The sequence below is a fragment of the Otolemur garnettii genome, unplaced genomic scaffold (genome assembly GCF_000181295.1).
Source record: "Otolemur garnettii isolate 467f Iridium unplaced genomic scaffold, OtoGar3 scaffold00035, whole genome shotgun sequence".
NCBI classification, from domain to species: Eukaryota; Metazoa; Chordata; class Mammalia; order Primates; family Galagidae; genus Otolemur; species Otolemur garnettii.
In genome coordinates this window covers 2,836,127-2,855,235 of record NW_003852430.1, presented here as the reverse complement: position 1 = coordinate 2,855,235, position 19,109 = coordinate 2,836,127, and the positions used below count along the sequence as shown (strand labels likewise).

At 37.9% G+C, this 19,109-nt stretch overlaps 1 protein-coding gene across 1 annotated transcript in view; it reads right to left on the bottom strand.

Annotated features, from left to right (window-relative positions):
• MLIP (muscular LMNA interacting protein) overlaps positions 1-16,377 on the bottom strand; it is a 158,536-nt gene extending 142,159 nt beyond the window's left edge. Inside the window, exons 1-3 of the mRNA XM_023513121.1 lie at positions 16,282-16,377; positions 8,246-8,401; positions 3,944-4,336 (exon numbers count right to left, since the gene is read on the bottom strand). Coding sequence (XP_023368889.1) covers positions 3,944-4,336; positions 8,246-8,401; positions 16,282-16,377 — 645 coding nt within the window. The remainder of the gene's footprint in view (positions 1-3,943; positions 4,337-8,245; positions 8,402-16,281) is intronic.
• Positions 16,378-19,109: the final 2,732 nt, after the last annotated feature.

Here is a 19,109-nt window from a genome sequence, read left to right as displayed (position 1 = left end):
TGTGACCTCCCTGTCCTCACCTCTCATGCATTTCTCACCTTGACTTCTGTCCTTGTCATCCCATTCACCACCTAATTTTCAGAATGAATGGGCTTGTGGGGGCCCTACTTTGTTTGATCTTATTTTATATTTCCACCATAAATTTCTCTTTTTGTTGAATTCCTTTTAGTTTTAGTTACATGAAACTACTTTCTTCAACTTCATTTGTCCCTTTCAGTCTATGTCATTGACTTTCTCTCCTTTTGTGAATCCTTTGTTTTCTTTCATTTTAATGTTATTTTTCTAGAGATGGGGTCTCACTCTGTTGCCCAGGCTGGAGTGCAGAGGCTTCCTCATAGCTAACTTCAGCTACAAACTCCTGGACTCAAAAGATCCTCCTGCCTCAGCCTCCCAAGTAGCTGGGCCTAGAGGCATGCATCACCACTCATATTTTGCTATTTCCTGGCTTGGATCTTACATCATCTTGTTCTACATTCTTTCCCTGAGTAAATATCAACCACTCCCATCATTTCATCTTATATAGCAAATATATCCAGTCTCCCCTCCCTCCAGTGTTCCACAGTCATGCTTCCCACTTCCTCCTAGATAACACCCTTCAGTGCCGTCACGGCATCTCAAACTCAACATCAGGTGCCTAATCTCTTCTTCTCCCAAGACTGAATGTTCTTTCCTAAATTAACAATGCCAGCATTCATTCAATTTCCTTGGAAATAAACTTCATTTATGCTTAATTTTTCCCATCGATTGTCAATGAACAAGTCCACCTAACTCTACCCCATTAGGTTATTCTTTTATTCCCACTGTCCCTCCCTGGGATCCAAGCTTTATCAAAGGTTTCTCAGACAAATCATTGTGTGTAGGGTGTGTTTTCATCTCTCTTTTGATTTTAATCCTATCCCAGGTAAGATCATTCTTAATGCTTTTTTATGAATTTCCAAGTCTCTTTCTCTTCTGAATTTTATTCAAGAGAATTTTGACTTACTCCTTATTTTATAAGGCATTTTTACTTTGGCTTTCACTCGAAAAATATTGAGTGATTTTTTTCGACATAACATACTTTTATTTAAACACACTACTTCAAAAAAAGCATTTGGGGCATATACAGTATACATTCAGTTCAACATTTATACTGAATGTGTTCAAGATAATATGCTAACTACTATAGGGAATAAAATATTTAATAAAAATGAATTTAACAAATTTAACAAGAGCTTTAGCTTTACAATCTGTTTGGGAAGATAAGGTATGTACCCAACTAGATGTAATACATGCTAGAAATATAATAATTATAAAATAGGAAGTGACAAAAGCTAGCAGAACACTATTGAAGGCGAGTTTGGTATCACTGAGGGAACTGAAGCATATTTCATGAAGGAGTCAATATATGAACAAGGACTTAAAAGATGAGCAAATGTGAACTTCTGACTCCTTATTCTTTTCACATGCCCCACTTAAGAGCAAGGCCCTTCACTAAGTGCTAGGGATACAGACATGAACGAGAGACAGAACTTGGCTTCAAGTCAGTTTTCAGTCAGTGAGGAAAAAAAGATAAAATCAATTATTACAGCTGGGTGAAAAAGAATCATAATGGTGATGTTCAAAAAGGCTATAAAACACTAAAGAAAATCACAAAGCGGGAAGAGGAGCATGAACTCCTTTTCCAAGGAAACGTCTCTAAGAAGAAGGCAAATGGGGATGGACTGGGAGAAGAAAGAAATACCCTGCACGGGGGGCCGCAGGCTCCAGGATGGGAGGGATGAAGTGGGTATCTTGGCTGTAGTTCAGGAACACGGATGAGGGCAGGTGGAAGATGTGGATAGAACAAGACATCTAAGCTAAGTTCTGCAAAGGTTCAAGGCTTGATAAAGAACTAAAGGCATTTTTTAGGAATAGCTGATAGTTGATGACCTGGTAGTATTAAGTCATAGACAACTCTATATGTAGATCCATTTTCAACAGGTACACCAGAAATCCACTTACATGACTGCATTTCTGATTGAAAACTTGAGTTTGTTGGCGTCAAGTAGCCCAATCATGGAATATCAACTACATTAAACTCCCCAGACTGCCTTCTTTGCTTCTCTGGTCACTTCTCCTTACTTGACATGTGTAGTGATATTCAGCTTATTTTTCTTTCATGATGACCTACTACTCATCACTCAAATGGAAACAAGAACAGGTATTCCCAAACATTTCAGAATTCAGTATTTCCATGACTGATAGTCATAATTTCAGCCACAATTAATAAATTAGGTTGTGTGTGGTGTTTCTATTTGGAGCTTTGATAACATCAATGATACTCTAATCCTAAGTAACTTTGGGGGGAAAAAGGTTTTAAAGTATGCATTTAGACGTCAATTGGATTTCTGTATATTTGGCCACACAAAAATCAATCTAAATGGCCAACTCCAGGGAAAAAAAATCAAGTGAGGAAAAGAGTAAATAAAAATACTGCTTTATTTTTCTTTATGAATATTTGGTATCATCACACCTACATTATCTTGTCCAAGAAGCCACACAAAACTGCCTTCCACTAAAAATGGAAATCCCCACATCTCAAACTTGGTTATTTCATCATCTTTCCTCAGGCAAGAAAGAAATAGTTGAGCCTATCACAGCTTGAGAATACCTTTAATTATATTATTATAATATTTTGTTCCAATACCTAACTGAGAATAAACCCCAAGAAGAAGTAGATGCTTTCGTCCAGTAGACCTATGAGCAGGGGTCAAGGGAGTGAGTACCACAGTGAGACTTCAAAGGCGATACAGGATACTAGATAATTAAAGATAATAACAATACATCATCAGAAAGTCAGTGAAGGCTACAGAAACAAAGATGAAGTGGCACCAAAAATAAAATACCCATTCTCCCGTTTTGCAAAGGTTACAACCTAAGTTAAGAGGTTAGTAGCACAAATAGAACAACACACCAATATGAGTGTTATCAAACTAATTTCAGTTGATTACAAATGCCTGGTCTAGAAGATCCTAAACAGGGCGTCTTAGTACCAACTCATGCGCATTGTCAAGAAGTTAGAGCTGCTGTCAAGGCCAGCCTCGGCATCTCTAACTTTCTAACTATGCTGTGTTAAAGTCATCTTGTGTCTTCATTCTACCAAACATCCAATCAATGGAGAAAAATGCCCATCAAAATCCCTTCCTGTCCATCCCCTTCTTTCCTGCCATCACAGAGGGGTCTTCCCCTCTTGCACCAGAGGCTCTCTCCTTAAAGTCGTTTCTAAGTTGAGGGGTATGATAGTATCTTCAATCACTGAGGTCAGCCCTCCCCTGATGGCTTCCAGATCTACAGTAGATATTTTACTTAAGACACACAGGGGAAAATTATTTCCCTTACACTCTCTTCCTGCTTTATCATTTTACTTCTCTTTTACTAGTTTAAAAGTAATGCATCGACATGTAATATCCAATTAATGACTCCTCACTAGATCTTTCTTACGTCTGCAATAATGCTTCTTGATATACCGAGTGCACCAAGCATTCTCTGGACTAAAGAAACTCTCAGCATTAACCTTCTATAAGAATGGTTCAAGGGTAGTACCTGTGGCTCAAAGGAATAGGGCACTGGCCCCATATGCCGGAGGTGGTGGGTTCAAACCCAGCCCCGGCCAAAAACTGCCAAAAAGAAAAAGAATTGTTCAAAAGAAAAGAGGTAATATTTGCCCAAATCTATTCCAGCTAAATGTGCTACATTGTCTCCTTAGCAAATTTGCAACTCATTATTTAATCCTTTTTATCTCAAGTTATGATCTATGTTTATACTGTGATGATTTATGATCTTCGAATTTGGGGGGGTTATGTATATATTTTTGAGAGTTTTGTGTACCTTGAACAGGAAGGTCTTTGCAAAAAGCCCAGCACAAAGAGCATATAAATCTTGAATTTTTTTAAAATTTTTCTTATGACAAGAAGATAAAACCTACCTGCCCATGCTTTTGTGACGGGGCCATCCCATGAGGCAGCTCTGGATGTGACGAGGGCTTAAGATCAGTCCCCCATGTTTTGGGACGTACCACATCAGAGACCAGACTGGAAGAGATTGCTAGAGACTTGGGCCGGGCAGCCATGGTGCCCGTCCCCACGGTAGGGCCCTGTTCACCTTTTCTGCTTGTAGTTTCATCTTCCCCTTCTGAGTCCACAATAAGGACGTACTCAGCTTTGAAGATGCCACCCTGCTGCATTCCTTGAAGTTCGTTTGCTTTCAATTCCCTTTCTTGTGGAATTGTTCCTCTGACCTCTGAAGGGTAAGTCAATGTCCCTTGGTCTCTCTCTTGTTGGCTCCCAGCATTCAAGGTCAAGTAGTCATTGGAATTAGACTGTAATAGACACAGAGAGATAAAACCATTGGCATTGGTTTAATAAATGCTTCATTTTTTCCCTGCATGTACACTGAAAAGCTAAACATGTTTATAAGGGGTTTCTTAAAATGTGTTAAATTCGTTTGGCCCAGTGCAGAACCTGTGGCTCAAAGGAGTAGGGTGCTGGCCCTATATGCCAGAGGTGGTGGTTCAAGCCCAGCCCAGGCCAAAAACTGAAAAAAAAAAAAATTAGTTTGGCCTCAGAGAGATTGTGGCTTACTTTTATGAGCCCACCCACTTGTCCTGATCTATGCCAAAACAACTTGAGGCTAAGAATCATCATCAATAAGCAAACCTGCTTTCAAATAAATCATAATGTGACTTTTTCTGAGAGTCAGAGCACATGAAATACTGTCCCCAAAGACATTCATGAAACAAATGGGGATTGGCAAGAGTTTAGCTGATGGTCAAGCAACCTGTCTATTCTTTAAGAACAAAGGGAGGTGGCGCGGCGCCTGTAGCTCAGCAGCCAGGGTGCCAGCCACATACACCAGAGTTGGTGGGTTCGAATCCAGCCCAGGCCTGCCAAACAGTGACAACTACAACCAAAAGAAAACAGCCGGCATTGTGGTGGGTGCCCGTGGTCCCTGCTACTTGGGAGGCTGACGCAAGAGAATCGCTTAAGCCCGAGAGTTTGAGATTACTGTGAGCTGTTGACACCACAGCACTCTACCTAGGGCCACAGCTTGAGACTGTCTAAAAAGAAAAGGGAAGGGGGGAGAAAATCCTAATGAAAGGTTCTAAAATAATATAAAATCTCATTAAAAGTCCAAAAGGAAACATAAAACTGGAATAAAATGCATAAACAGTCAGACAAAACAATCTAAGCTAATTGGTAAGAACTGATGAATAAGAACCAAAAAGGATGTATATATTTTTAGGACAGAGTATCTATTTGCTATTTTATTTTGTATTCTTAATTCTAAATCTTTTGCCATGCAATTTTCTATGAATACGTAGAAGCTTTACAAGAACAGGACTAAGATGGCTTTATCAAACGTTTCTGAAATGATAACAGCCATGCACATTAAGATTGTGTTTTAAAAGACTTCAGTTATTTTTCTTGTTTTGATAAGTATAATGCACTTACCATTCTCTTCCCTGTAACTTTTCTGTAAGGGTCAAACTATTCCAAAAGAAAACTAAGTTCAACTACGGTGGTCCATTGAATGTGCCCTAATACGTTTGTAAATGGAAGTCAAATCACTGATTAAACTTCAACCGTTTACTGTATACGTGCATCCTATACTGTTCAGGTGATGATGATGATACAGTGAGGATAAGACACAAATTGCCTCTGTCCATCTTTCTCTCTCTTTCTTTCTTTTCATAGTATTTATCCCTACCTATCCCATAACCGGGGATTTTATTACATACTTTTCTATTTGTTTTTTTCATTGTATGCCTTCCCAATAACTAATAAGTCATGTGAGTTGTCTTTATTTGCCTGGGATATAGGCAACAAAGAGCATAGTATACTCAGCAAACAATTGTTAAGTACAAAGACAAATGTGGGATTATTTACCCTCCTCCTGTATTGAACTTTTAATACCGAAAGAAACATCTTTCTTCTTTTAAAAATGTGGTTTTTACATATCATTGCAATTAGCACATGAATGCTATCACCTCAGGAAGCTTTGGAGGTTTGTAACCAACACTGCTTTACATATCTGTATTTTCAAACCACTCATAGAGCAACAGAAGATCCCACTAATACATTGTATGTAAATGAATGCTGTTAGAAACGTCCCAGAAGTACTATATATATAGTATTTAGAATTTCTCTGAAATAATTTGACCCCATTAATCTTTAAAATAAAATACACTGTAGCATCATTTAAAACCCAGGATCTGGTGGTGAATATATAGTTGTCACTGTAAAATTTCTTTAATATTGTTTTACTGGATAACTTTTACAGTAAGATATTAGAAAAAGAAACAGTAACCATTTCTTAAAAGTGTAATCATACCTACTGGGTACTACATACACTACTTGGATAACAGTAACACAAAAAGCCCAGACTTCACCACTACACAATTTATGTAACAAAAGTGCACTTGTACCCTCTGAGTCAATGATATTAAGAATAATAATAAATATTTTAAGTGTATTTAGTTTTTCCAAGTGAAATTTCAACAAAATTTTGTATTTTATAAGTTGTATTTGGAGAGTATGAAAAGAACATCTGCTTACTGAACATTAAGTATTTGCCCAAATTAAAGGGCAAAAATCTTTCCTAACTCAGAAAAAGGATCTGTGGAAATAGCCCTTGACCAAGAAAAAACACAGAGTTTTCCAATTTATACTGTTACAATTGTTTTAGAGTGAAAATTATAAATATTCAAAGATTATAATGTAAGTTGTATATAACCCAAGGAAATCTCAAGCAGAATTCAAAAGTTGTGACATGCAGAAATATCCCTCCTTCAAATTTTGGGTCTTGTTAAAGAGAATTAAGTTTTAAGAAATGATTTGTGATGGTTTATGCTAATGTATAAACTTCATTACAAGGGAATTGAAACATGAAACCTTTATGGTGCTATGAAGGAAGAAAAAGAAAACCCCAAGATCATAGATATTTCACGACTTTCTACATAAGATGTTGTCTTATAGACAGGGTGAATCTGATTATTTATCTCTTTCCAGTTGTTTCAAGAATAACAAAAAGTTTCCTTGATCTCAATTTATTTATAATATGTTAAAATATTTTAAAAGAAAACATTTTTACTCAAAATTTAATTACTCTAATGAATCATTTTCAACTTTTTCTAAAATTTGCTTGATTTTATTTCAAATCTAGATCTCACTTTATTTTTATTTTTATTTTACTTTTTTGAGACAGAGTCTCACTTTTTTACCCTGAGTAGAGTGTCATGGTCTCATAGCTCACAGCAATCTCAAACTCTTGGGCTCAAGTGATCCTCTTGCTTCAGCCTCCTGAGCAGTTGGGACAATGGGCGCTCAAGACAACACCCAGCTAGTTTTTCCATTATTAGTAGAGATGGGATCTCACTCTTGCTCAGGCTGGTCTCAAACTCCTGAGCTCCAGCAATCTACCGACCTCAGCCTTCCAGAGTGCTAAGATTACAGGCATGAGCCACCAGGCCTGGCTTAGGTCTCATTTTAGATAGATATAATCAGGGTATGAATACAATTTTATAGCCTGTTTTATCACCTAATGCTAATATTATAAGGTTAACATTTTCCATGGAATTGCATAATTACCATAATTATAACTTTGCCAAGGCAATGTATTATCTAGTCTTAATTTTCTCTGATTGTAAGATATTAGTCTGTTTTTATTTTACCCTAGTTATTTTCCCACATAACATTTTTCCTCTTTTGTACTATTTCCTTAGGATACATTTCCAACAATTAGATTTTTAAAGCTTACAAATGGTTTTATGACTATGAATAAGGGATTTCCATGAAAATTGTACAAATGTATAAGATGAGCGGCAAAGTTTGAGCATGCCAATGATTTCCCAAGTGCCCCAACATTGGGTATTACACATTTTGATATTGTCAATGACCTCCATGCAAATGATAATATCTCACTGTTTTGTATTGCAGTTCTTTTTGAGATAAATTAAATCTTTCTTTTAATTTTATTTTTATTTTCATAAGATACATTTGAAAGAGAGTATCAGGATGCAGAATTTGTCCTGTGAATAACAAACAATAGCATGTCAACTCAAAAGAATTGAGAATAATGGCGTTAGCAAGAACATAGGTTTTGGTAACATGTAGTCTCCCGTTCACTTTTATAGTTTAGGTCAACCTTAGGTTTATAGTTAATTCAAGCACAGAAAATGGATATTTAATATAATTTTTTGAAATTAAAAAAAATAAAATAATAATCCAACCTTATTTATAGTTTCTGGATTCTTAGCACTTGGTTCTTCTGGAATTTTAACAAGGAATTTAGAGGTGTCGGTCAACTGAATGTGGGTTGGTAGTCTTCTGACAGTGGGGACAAATGTGAAGGTCAAAGGTCTGGCTTCACAGTCACCAGAAGAGACCTATGAGATATGTAATAAACTTTCAGTCTTATCAAAGGTTTATCTTGAATTTATTCTCATTTACTTTTATCAGTTGCATATTGTCCTGTGATTGTGTATATGGCTTCAAAGTAAACAGTTATAAAAATAGTCATAGTGTATCCGAACCTTTTCAATGGTACAAATGGCCAGAAAAAGCAATACAAGCCCAGGAAGATGCTGTTGTTTGAATGGTGATAAAACAGCAGGTTGGCCAGGTGATCAGCTAGAATCTTACAGGGCATCTCAGTGGGATCCCTCAGTGGGATCATCGCAAGCTCAGCATCTGGCTTCACTTTCAAACTGGCATTTACCTTTTTAACCCTGAATTAGCAGGCTCAATTTATTGACTCATGATCAATAAGCATGCAAGAAAATCCCAACATTTATCATTAATGAGAATGCTGAAGTATGAAATTGAAAGTATGCCTATCGGAATACCAATGACTGCTCCTAAGGATATACCTTCCCTTCATTGATGCTTACTTCACTCAAAATTAATTTTATTAAGTATTCTCCGTGTGGTAAGCACTCAGGAGAGAGTGCTAGGGAGACAGTGGTGAATAATAAATAATCGGTAAACTACCCACAAGTAGAAGAAGGATATACACCAAATACTAAGGCAACAGTGATGGAAGTTGCCTACCCAACCTGGGAAGTGTCGCAAAAGGCAACACTGGAAATTTAAATACAGGCGAAGAGGAGTATAAGGAAGGACATCTCAGACTGAGAAAATGAGCTGAGTAAAAGTACCCAAAAAAGCATCAGCGGGAAGTGTAGCAAGCTTGGATTTTGTTCTGTTGACAACAGAACCAGTCAAGCATTGTAGATTGAGAAATAACACAGTCATATTAGAATTTCAGATGGATAAAGCTGGTTCCAAATATCACAAGAATAGAGACAAGGACAAAAAGCCAAACACAATAAATTGAGAGAGGAGAAAAGAGAAGATGGTACTATAGATTTCTCTTTCAGGAAGTCTGAACTCTGAGAAGTAAAGGAAAAGGTTGAGAATTGTTGAGGGGGAAGTGGGTCAATGAGGTGCCTGTACTGGTTTTTAAGGAAGTTGATTATATTTGTAGACTGGGTGGCAGGATGGTAGAGAAGGAAAGGGGAGGAAGAGTCTGCAGAAAGCAAGAGAAGTCAGGAAACAAGAAGCTCTAAGACTGGAGAAAATACACTAAGATGTGAAAAAGCTCATGAATGTGGTAAAGCAGGGGAAGTGGAAAGAGTAGGAAGGTGATGAGAGTCTTTTTCTTTGTAGATAAAATTGTATGTATCTATCTTGCACAACATGTTTTGAAATATATGTACATTGTGGAATAGTTGAATCTAGCTAATGAATAAATGCATAACCTCACATGTTATCATTTGTGTGGTGAGAACACTTAATATCTACTATCTTTGCATTTTTTAATATAATATATTGTCATTAACTATAATCACCATATGATACATTAGATCTCCTGAGCTTGGGGTACTTTTATATATCCTTTGCTATCTTATATATCCTTTGCTATCTCCCCCATTCCTCCCTAACTACTCTCGCACCTGGTAGCCACCGTTTTGCTTTCTATTCCTGTGAGATCCACTGTTTCAGCTTCCACACAGGAGTGAGATCGTGCACCATCTGTCTTTCTGTACCAGCTTCCTTCACTTAACATAATGTTTTCCAGTTTCAAATGACAGAATTTTGGTTTTTTAATGTCTGAATAATATTCCATTGTGTATTTATACCACATTCTCTTTATGCATTCATCATTGATGGACACTTAGATTGATTCCATAGCTTGGCTACTGTAAACAATATTGCAATAACTTCGAAAGCAAATATCTCTTCAACATGCTGATTTCATTTCCTTTGTATATATACCCAGTAGTAGGATTGTTGGATCATCTTAGTTCTATTTTTAATATTTGGAGAACCTCCATATAGCCCTCTGGCTAAGACTTCTAGTCCCTATCTTGTATAGAAGTGGCGGAGTGCAGGCATCCTTGTCTTTCTCCAGATATTAGAGAAAAAGCTTTGAACTTTTCCATGCCCAATATGATTTTAGCTGTGGATCTGTCATTTAGGGCATATATGGGGTTAATTGTGTAAATACACATTCCTTCTATACTTAATTTGTTAAAAGCTTTTTTTATGAAGAAATGTTTTTATCAAATGCTTTTCCTGCATCTATTGAAATTATCATATGGTTTTTGTTTTTATTCTGTTAATGCGCAGTAGTCGGCTTATTGATTGGCATCCCTGCGATGAATAGCACTTGATCATAGTGAATGATCTTTTTAATGTGATACTGAATTCAATTTACCAGCATTTCACTGAAAATGTTTGCATCTATGTTCATCAAGGATATTAGCTTGTAGTTTTCTTTTGTTGTTTTGTCCTTGTCTGGTTTTGGCATTGGGGTATTGCTAGCTATATAGAATGAGTTTGGAAGTATTCCCTCCTCATCAATTTCTTTCAACTGATCTTGGTTCTCTTTAAACGTTTGGTAGAATTCAGGGGTGGAGCCATCAAATCCTGAGCATTTCTTTGATGAGAGACGTGTCGTTACTGATTCAATGTCTTTATTCGTGACTGCTCTATTCTGTTTCTTTATACTTTGATCTTGATCAGTTGTATGTGTCCAGAAATTTATCCATTTTTTTCTAGTTTATCCAATATTTTGCTCTAACATGGTTCAGTCTCTTATGACCCCTTATATTCCTGTGGTATGAGTTGTGATGTCTCCATTCTCATCTCTGATTTTTTTGAGTCTTCTCTCATATTTTTTTACTTAGCCTAGCTAAATGTTTATTGAGTTTATCTTTTCAAATATCAACTCTTTATTTAATTGATTGATCACTTTTGATGTAATTAGTTTTCATGATAAAATCATTTCCATCTTGTGAAAGTAACACTGCCCCTTTGTCACCCCCAGGCTTCTATCAGAAGAAAGATGACGTGTCCAGACAAGACCCACACTGCCTCACACACTGCCCCCTTTCCATGCCTTGAATCCCTCAGACCTCATAACCCAGTTCATGTCAGTGTCCATGAGAAACCCAGGGATCTGAGTCATCCCCCAGTCCTTGAGCACTACACATATCTAGTTTTGTTCACATCTTACAGCCTGCTCCAACTCTTGAAACCTTTTCACTGTATGCTTTCTGGAATTCAGTCAGCCATTATAAAGTTTTCAATATCCTGACCTTCTTCTCTAAATATTCCCTTCACATTTTTAACTAAAGCATGGTTGTTACTGAAGAACTATGTTTACCAAGAAGCTCTTTGAACTGTAGCTATTTTCTTTCACACTACTGTATCCCTGGGCCTGGAACATTACTGACAGCAGTGGGAAAGAGATCTGACCACAATCAAAAATATTGACAAACTATATTGGGGCCCAACCCAAATGTAAGTCCATGAATCTATAGTATGATAATTTGCTTGGCTATTTGATATTCCCTCAAGAGATGCTTTACTCCCGAATACGGAAACAGAGAAAGTGAATTATGGTTAATGTTTAGAGATAGTTTGGGCAGAAGAATATTGAGTATAAGAAACTGAGTGTAACACAGTAAGTAAAGCAAGCAGACAGCCCTCAGAATGGGAGAAGATATTTCCAGGTTATGTCTCTGCCAAAAGTTTAATAACCAGAATCCATAGAGAACTCAAACATATTAGCAAGAAAAGAACAAGTGATCCCATCTCAGGTTGGGCAAAGGACTTGAAAAGAAACTTCTCTGAAGAAGATAGGAGCATGGCCTACAGATATATGAAAAAATGCTCACCATCCTTAACCATCAGAGAAATGCAAATCAAAACTACTTTGAGATATCACCTAACTCCAGTAAGATTAGCCCATATCACAAAATCCCAAAACCAGAGATGCTGGCATGGATGTGGAGAAAAGGGAACACTTCTACACTGCTGGTGGGAATGTAAACTAATACGTTCCTTTTGGAAAGACATCTTGGAGAACACTTAGAGAACTAAAAATAGACCTGCCATTTGATCCTGCAATTCCTTTATTAGGTATATATGCAGAAGACCAAAGATCACATTACAACAAAGATATTTGTATCATAATGTTTATTGCAGCCCAATTCATAATTACTAGGTCATGGAAGAGGCCCAAGTGCCCATCAATCCACCATTATATGTACACCATGGAATACTATGCAGCCATAAAGAAAGACAGAGACTTTACATCCTTCATGTTTACATGTATGGAGCTGGAAAATGTTCTTCTTAGCAAAGTATCTCAAAAATGAAAGAAAAAGTATCTCATATACTCAGCCCTATTATGAAACTAATTTATGACTTTCATATGAAAGCTATAACCTAATTATAGCCTAAGAATATGGGGAGGGGGAAGAGGGTGGATGGGTAGAGGGATGGTGATTGGTGGGATCACCTCTATGGTTTATCTTACAAGGGTATAAGTGAATCTTTCTAAAAGTAGAAAATAAACGTCTTAACACAATAACTAAGAAAATGACATGAAGGCTATTGTTAACCAGTTTGATGAAAACACCACATGATTACATTAATGTATACAGCTATGATTTAATTAAATAAAGAAAGAAAGAAAGAAAATTGAGTGTACTGCTGTCAGTAGAACAAAGGATTTATCATGGGGTTTGGTTTGGGTAGATAAGGAAGAAAGCCCCTCGAGTTCAAGAAACTAGAGATCCCTGTGGCTCAGAAAGCAAATTTGATACAATCGTGACTGAGAGAGTCTCTTGGAGTCATAAAATGGTATGAGAGTTTAATAATTGCAAGTATGATAATTCCAGATGGTTAGAATTCTAGTCAAGGCTGTTGGCCTTGAGACATTGACTAACTGAGAGGAATATTGTGAGAGCCAAACTAGCTCCATTTTGTTGTTTACAGCACAAGCTCCATTCTTGGCTGTTTACAGTACAAGCCCCATTCCTAGCCGTTTACCACATAGCCCTTCCGCCCCAACCTCTGCCAGTGAAACCTGCAGGGCCACTCCCTGCTGCCTTCCCCCACCCCATGTTGCACAGCCACTGCGCTGTAAACTGAGTCATCTTAGGCAAATAGCTGCTATAATAAACAGTAAGTTTCTATTACCTTGAAATACAGGTAATCAGGTTGCACCAACTCTAGCACCTGGTTAAGAGACCCCCCACCCCTCACCTGTACCAATCCAAATTCACCTTTACTAGTGAAATCATCAGCTACCAATGCAAATCCTCCTTTACTTCCCCCTTTACTAATGAAATCACCAACCACCAATGAAAAGTGTACTCATATCCGACCCTACCCCTCTTGCTTTCTGTACCCCATAAAAACTTTCTCCACCCCAGGTTCGGGGCTCGTCCTAGGCTTGCATGCCAGGAGAGTCCAGGCTTCCCGGGGCCTGAATAAAACTCATCTCGTCATTTTTACATCGGAGTGTGTCTCAGATTCGTCTGTTTGGGCTGTTTGGGAGAATAATTTTTCGGACCTAACAATATCACTGATTCTGTAAAGGTCAAGCAACCATGAGAAAATAACGTGGATCAGTCCATCCCTATGAAAAAGGAGAGCCATGCTGAGTGGTGGAAGACTGGGCTGGAAAGAGACTGATAGCATGCATGGTGGTCCAGTCTTACACAAAAGTGAAGCAAGGATTAGAAGGGTCCCTGGAACAGACTGTCTGGGGCACTGCATTGGTAATTAGAGATCTTCTTTGTAAATATGCAATCAAACAAAGAGAACCAGATATTCTTATAGGAGATTTTACCCAGCTTCTAGAAGGACCTAATGAACTAACTCTGGACAACTTACTACAGGGTATACCACATTCTGGTAACTTAAACATCTATGCCTTGCAGAAACAATACATGTGCTTTGGGGTATAAAATATACAGACAAAACCTTCTGAGCCACCTTTTATTTTTCAATGTCCTTTTTTTGCCTTTAAAGGCATTTGTCATTATTTCCTCCTTCTAGTCACATCACAATTCCTCATCATCAGAAAATATTTTATCACCGCTTTCCTTTACAGAAAGGAGCATTAGATCCCTTATGAGATTTAGATAGCCCACGTATCTTATTAGAGTTACATAATATAGTGGATTTTCTAGATGTATTATTTTCTAGGACAGTTTCCTTACATGACTAATCTCACCAATATGATGATGGATTGGACAGTGGTTGTAGCAAAGGGAACGCTACCGAGAGCCTTTCAAATAATCCATCCTAGAATGTAATTTGGGTACGAAATAAAAGTAATCCATTAGAAGTCAAAGATGAAGAGCTGCAATTATGACCTTGACCCCTGGTTCTGCAGGTAGGCCTGCCTTTATTTATCCACAAGATGACTACAGGCCTGTCTTGGGTTCTATTCAAATGAAATTTAAATACTGATGTTAGAAATATTTCAGTCCAAGCATCTCATGGTTAGAAATACATACAACCATATTCAATGATGAAAATTTGCTTCCCTAAATACCTTACACAATTTGGAGTTCCACAATAGACGCATCATAAACAATAGACTCTTTTGAAGATTGAAACCTGTAATTTGTACGGAATAAAGTGGAAACAGAGCATGAATGAAAACGGATGCCTGGGTCAATAGATGTGCTTTTCTAACAATTCCCTCAAAAAAATATCTGAGCCTAACCATATGCTGACAGTGAAGACCACTGAAAAGAAGTACAAGTATTTCCTTCTAACATAGTGTTGTGTTTCCCTCCAGAAACATCATATCCTGTGTTAAATGTTTTCACCAGTGCAGGAAAACAAATTTTTATTTTCGTTGAACCAATCCGCGATGTCTTTCCAGAAAACATTAAAAACAGAAAATGTAATAGCCCTAACAATACATTCATCTTCCTGGGTTGGTGGTGGGGAATAATGAGATCAGGGATGAATTGCTGTCCAAACACCTATCTTCACAAGAGCAATTACACAAAGGGCAAGCACTGGGTAATCACTTTTAAGCTAGCAGGACAATGTAAGCCTGGGGTTCTTTTCACCACCTCTTCCTGGCATTCTCTCATCCTCCCAAGGATCTAAAAACCATCTGCAAAGAAGTACAGCTGGAAAAGAATTTGAAATGACACTAACCAGGGTATGCAACAGACAGATGAAGACCTCCATCTTAGCCAGTAGACTATTAAATCCCTTGTTTAGGGAAAAATTTATATATACAGGGTGGCCACCCTGTATATCTGCCGTTTTCTGTATACTGTGGTCAAGGTCCAATGGAACCCCAGAATGAATTGCTATGGTGATGAAAAATCATTTTCCACACAGAGCAGCAACAGATGCATGTTAATAGCATTGCACTAGTTAATTGCCAATTAACACTTTCAGTTGTCGATGCCTTTTAAACCCCTCAGTTCCTATCCTTGGGAAATTATTTTCTTAATAAAAATAAGAGCTTAAAAAACTTAAAATCTTTTCCTAAACACACTCAGCATCTCTGAGAGTGTTACCTTCTCAACGGACAGCCTAATGATTTGAGATTTGTTTTCCCCCACGCCATGCAGGCTGTTTCTTTGCTTAGGGCTGTAATGCCTTCCTTTTTTTACATTTCCCTAAAACTTCTCTTCCTTCAGATGTTGACACCCACACACACAGATGGCCACTAGCCTCCTCCTAAGGCATCACAGGGCACGTTAGCATTAACACTGTGCCAAGGGCAATCCTGAGCATTTTCTTTGCCCAGTGAGCAGTTCTGTCCTTATCAGCTCACCCTTTCCTCTAACCACAGATAACATTTCATTTCCCTAGACAGAAAAATGTCTCTGCACCCGGGTAGCTCTCCGTCACACCCTTGCTGCAAACGCCACCAGCACAGTGCTCTGCTCTTAAAAGTTACTGAAAACATTAAGCAAAGACTTCCTTTTACCTGGGGTAGGGTCTGAACGCTCCCTGCTAAGATGCACGAGTTCATTTGGAAGTAATTGTTCTCGCAGTCACTCAGGAGCCCCTGTTCTGAAAGCATTGATTCATCACATAAGGGAGTGAGCAGACCAATGAGTGAGGTGGGAAGGGAGCCTCTTCCTAAAACAACACACACACACTCACGCAGGGAAAAAAATGAGTTTCTAAAAAGAGGTAAAGCAGAAGCTTTCCTGAACTGAAGAATTTTGTCAGCTCCAAAGAGTAGATTTATGTCTCAATAATTTTTAGGCTTGGAACTTCATGAGAGGTCACACTGACTGCTGAAATGTAATCAGTCAAAGTAAAAAAATCACCACCTCTGTGTGTTTGCCCTCCTTTCTTTCCATGCATGTATGCCAATTATATATTCTGTGAAAGGAAGAGAGAAGCCAGACTGTGCAACAAGGAAAGCTGATCGGAGGGCCCGAGCATATGCCAATCTCACTAATCAGTTGGTCACACTCCGCAGAGAACGTTCAGAAGTGTAAATACAAGCAAACGCTGTGTCTGAATGAAAGGCTAGAAGACACACACTGATCATTTTGGAAAATCAATAATGTGATCAGTTCTTGGTGTATAAATCGCTTGCAACAATACAGGAGCATCCGCGGTGACTAAAATTTTGCTATTAACAAAATCAACTCTAAAATGAAGCTTGGAATCAAATAGTTGTCAAAACAAAATTCCATTCCAAGATTCCTGGAAGGCAGTGAGTATCACGACTCAGACAAACAAACCTCAGAACGTCACACACGAAGTTGATTGGAGACTTCAGCTGTCAGTGTTTCTATTTTCCAAGTATTGATTTTTCTCCAAATCTGTAATATTTACATTTGTGCCTTAGCAGTGAAAGATGCTGTATCCAAAAGGTTAGGCATAGATCAAAGGCCACGGGGATAATGAAGGTTTTATTTTAAGAGCCTGGATTATGCCTTTTAACATTGTCGATGTTATCAAAAGCCTGAATTTGTGTAACTCTATGAATAAAATACTATCTTTGTTCAGCATGATTCTGTCCACACCATGGGAAAAACTACTCCAAACAACCTAGTATATTTTGGCCTAGAATATGGTCTAAACTTTTAAATATAAATGCTGTGTTATATCACTAAACAAACCACATGCCTTCAACTATGTTACATACAGTATTTATGGGCATCCAAAAGAGAATCCGTCCTGTCTTCAGAAAGTTTACAGTTCATAGTAAAATTGTGAATATAAAGCAGCACAAATAACAAAGTGCATAAAGAAAAAAGGAAAAGTCCCCTCTTTCTGCTTTTCTCAAACTTTCCTGCACATGTCAGTCTTTGGGGGAGCTTGTTAAAATGTAGCTTGTAACTGAGGATTTATCTGTACCCTATAGGTATGTACACGTAAAAATGTAAAAGAAAATTTAAAGAAAGACTTAGAGGAATTTCAGAGGGTGATGAGATCACAGCCACCTGGAGTGGAATAACTCAGGAAGGTGGCATTTGGGCTGCACTGAGAAGGAGGAGGGAGTGGGGGCTGATGAAGATGGGATGGAGTAGCCCTTATTCCAGGCAGAGAGAGACGCTTGAGTGAAGGTGCCTACTGGGACAGCAAGAGCAGTGAGTGACAGGAAGAGTCATAGAGCACAGAGTCCTGGAATCAGATCATTTTCTGGCTGTGGGACCTGTGACAAGTCACTGAACCTCCTAAAGACTCAGTCCTCTCACCTGTGAAATGGGGCTAAGAATAGTATTTATTTCATAGAGTTCTCACGAGGATTACAACTAAATTCAGCCTGGAAGGCCCTTTGCTCTGTGCCAAGTTAATACTTAATATATATGACTTTTATTCATTCTGCTGCTTTTCAGTTTGATTAATAACATAAATGAGAAAAAAGGCAAATAAGACCCCCCAAAAAGCAGGTCAAATCTAGTTCATCAAAGATCCTTAGTTACAAGGTTTAACTTTATTCAGTAAGGAGTAAGAATGGAGGTAGTCATAAATGTGAAATAAAACATCAAAGCATAGCATCAGTACATCTTAAAAACTACTCCTATCCCAAACTTCTATCCCCTTGGCTCTCCAAGAAGATGGAACAGTCCAGTTCCTTGTCAGTGGTCAGTCTGTTGATTCTAAATGAATTTAAATAGCTCTGAGGCTCTGCTCTCATATCTCATTCTGTCCTTTCCCCTCTGATCTTTTTTTCCTTTCATTCCCTGAAAACTTAAAACAACATTTACACCAGTTGGCACAATCAAAGTCAGAAGAGAAAATAATTCAGCCACTACCCTTGGCCCTGCTCAAATTCTTCCTTGGATCATTTTACAATGTGAGAACCAGTTCAGTGAATGCATTATTTTGATATTCTGCTGTTTTTCTCTGTGTCTCATTGGCAACTTTTCTGTAATCATTTTCCTTACCCTGTTTTATGAACTAATAATTGTGACTATTATAGTCTAGTTCTTGTAATGATGGAAGTCATAATCTCTTACTTAAAATAAAAACACATAATGGTCGTGCATTATATCAGCATGCGTCAGCCATCTGGCTAGGAACAATATACAGCCTCAAAGAGCACATGTATTTAGGATAATTTCTATAGAAACCATTCTATGTTTAAATAAAAAGTGATGGCACCTGGTCAAAAAACAAGCCTTAGTCTTGGATGACAAAGCAGCATATAAATTACTTGGCCAGGAAGGAGAGCAGAGTCTATCCTGCAATTATAACCACTTTTCCTATAGACAAGAAGAGTCACAGAGAGCCTACCCAAGACCCTTAAGCAATTTATAAACACAAAATTTTAATGATCTCTCTCCCACT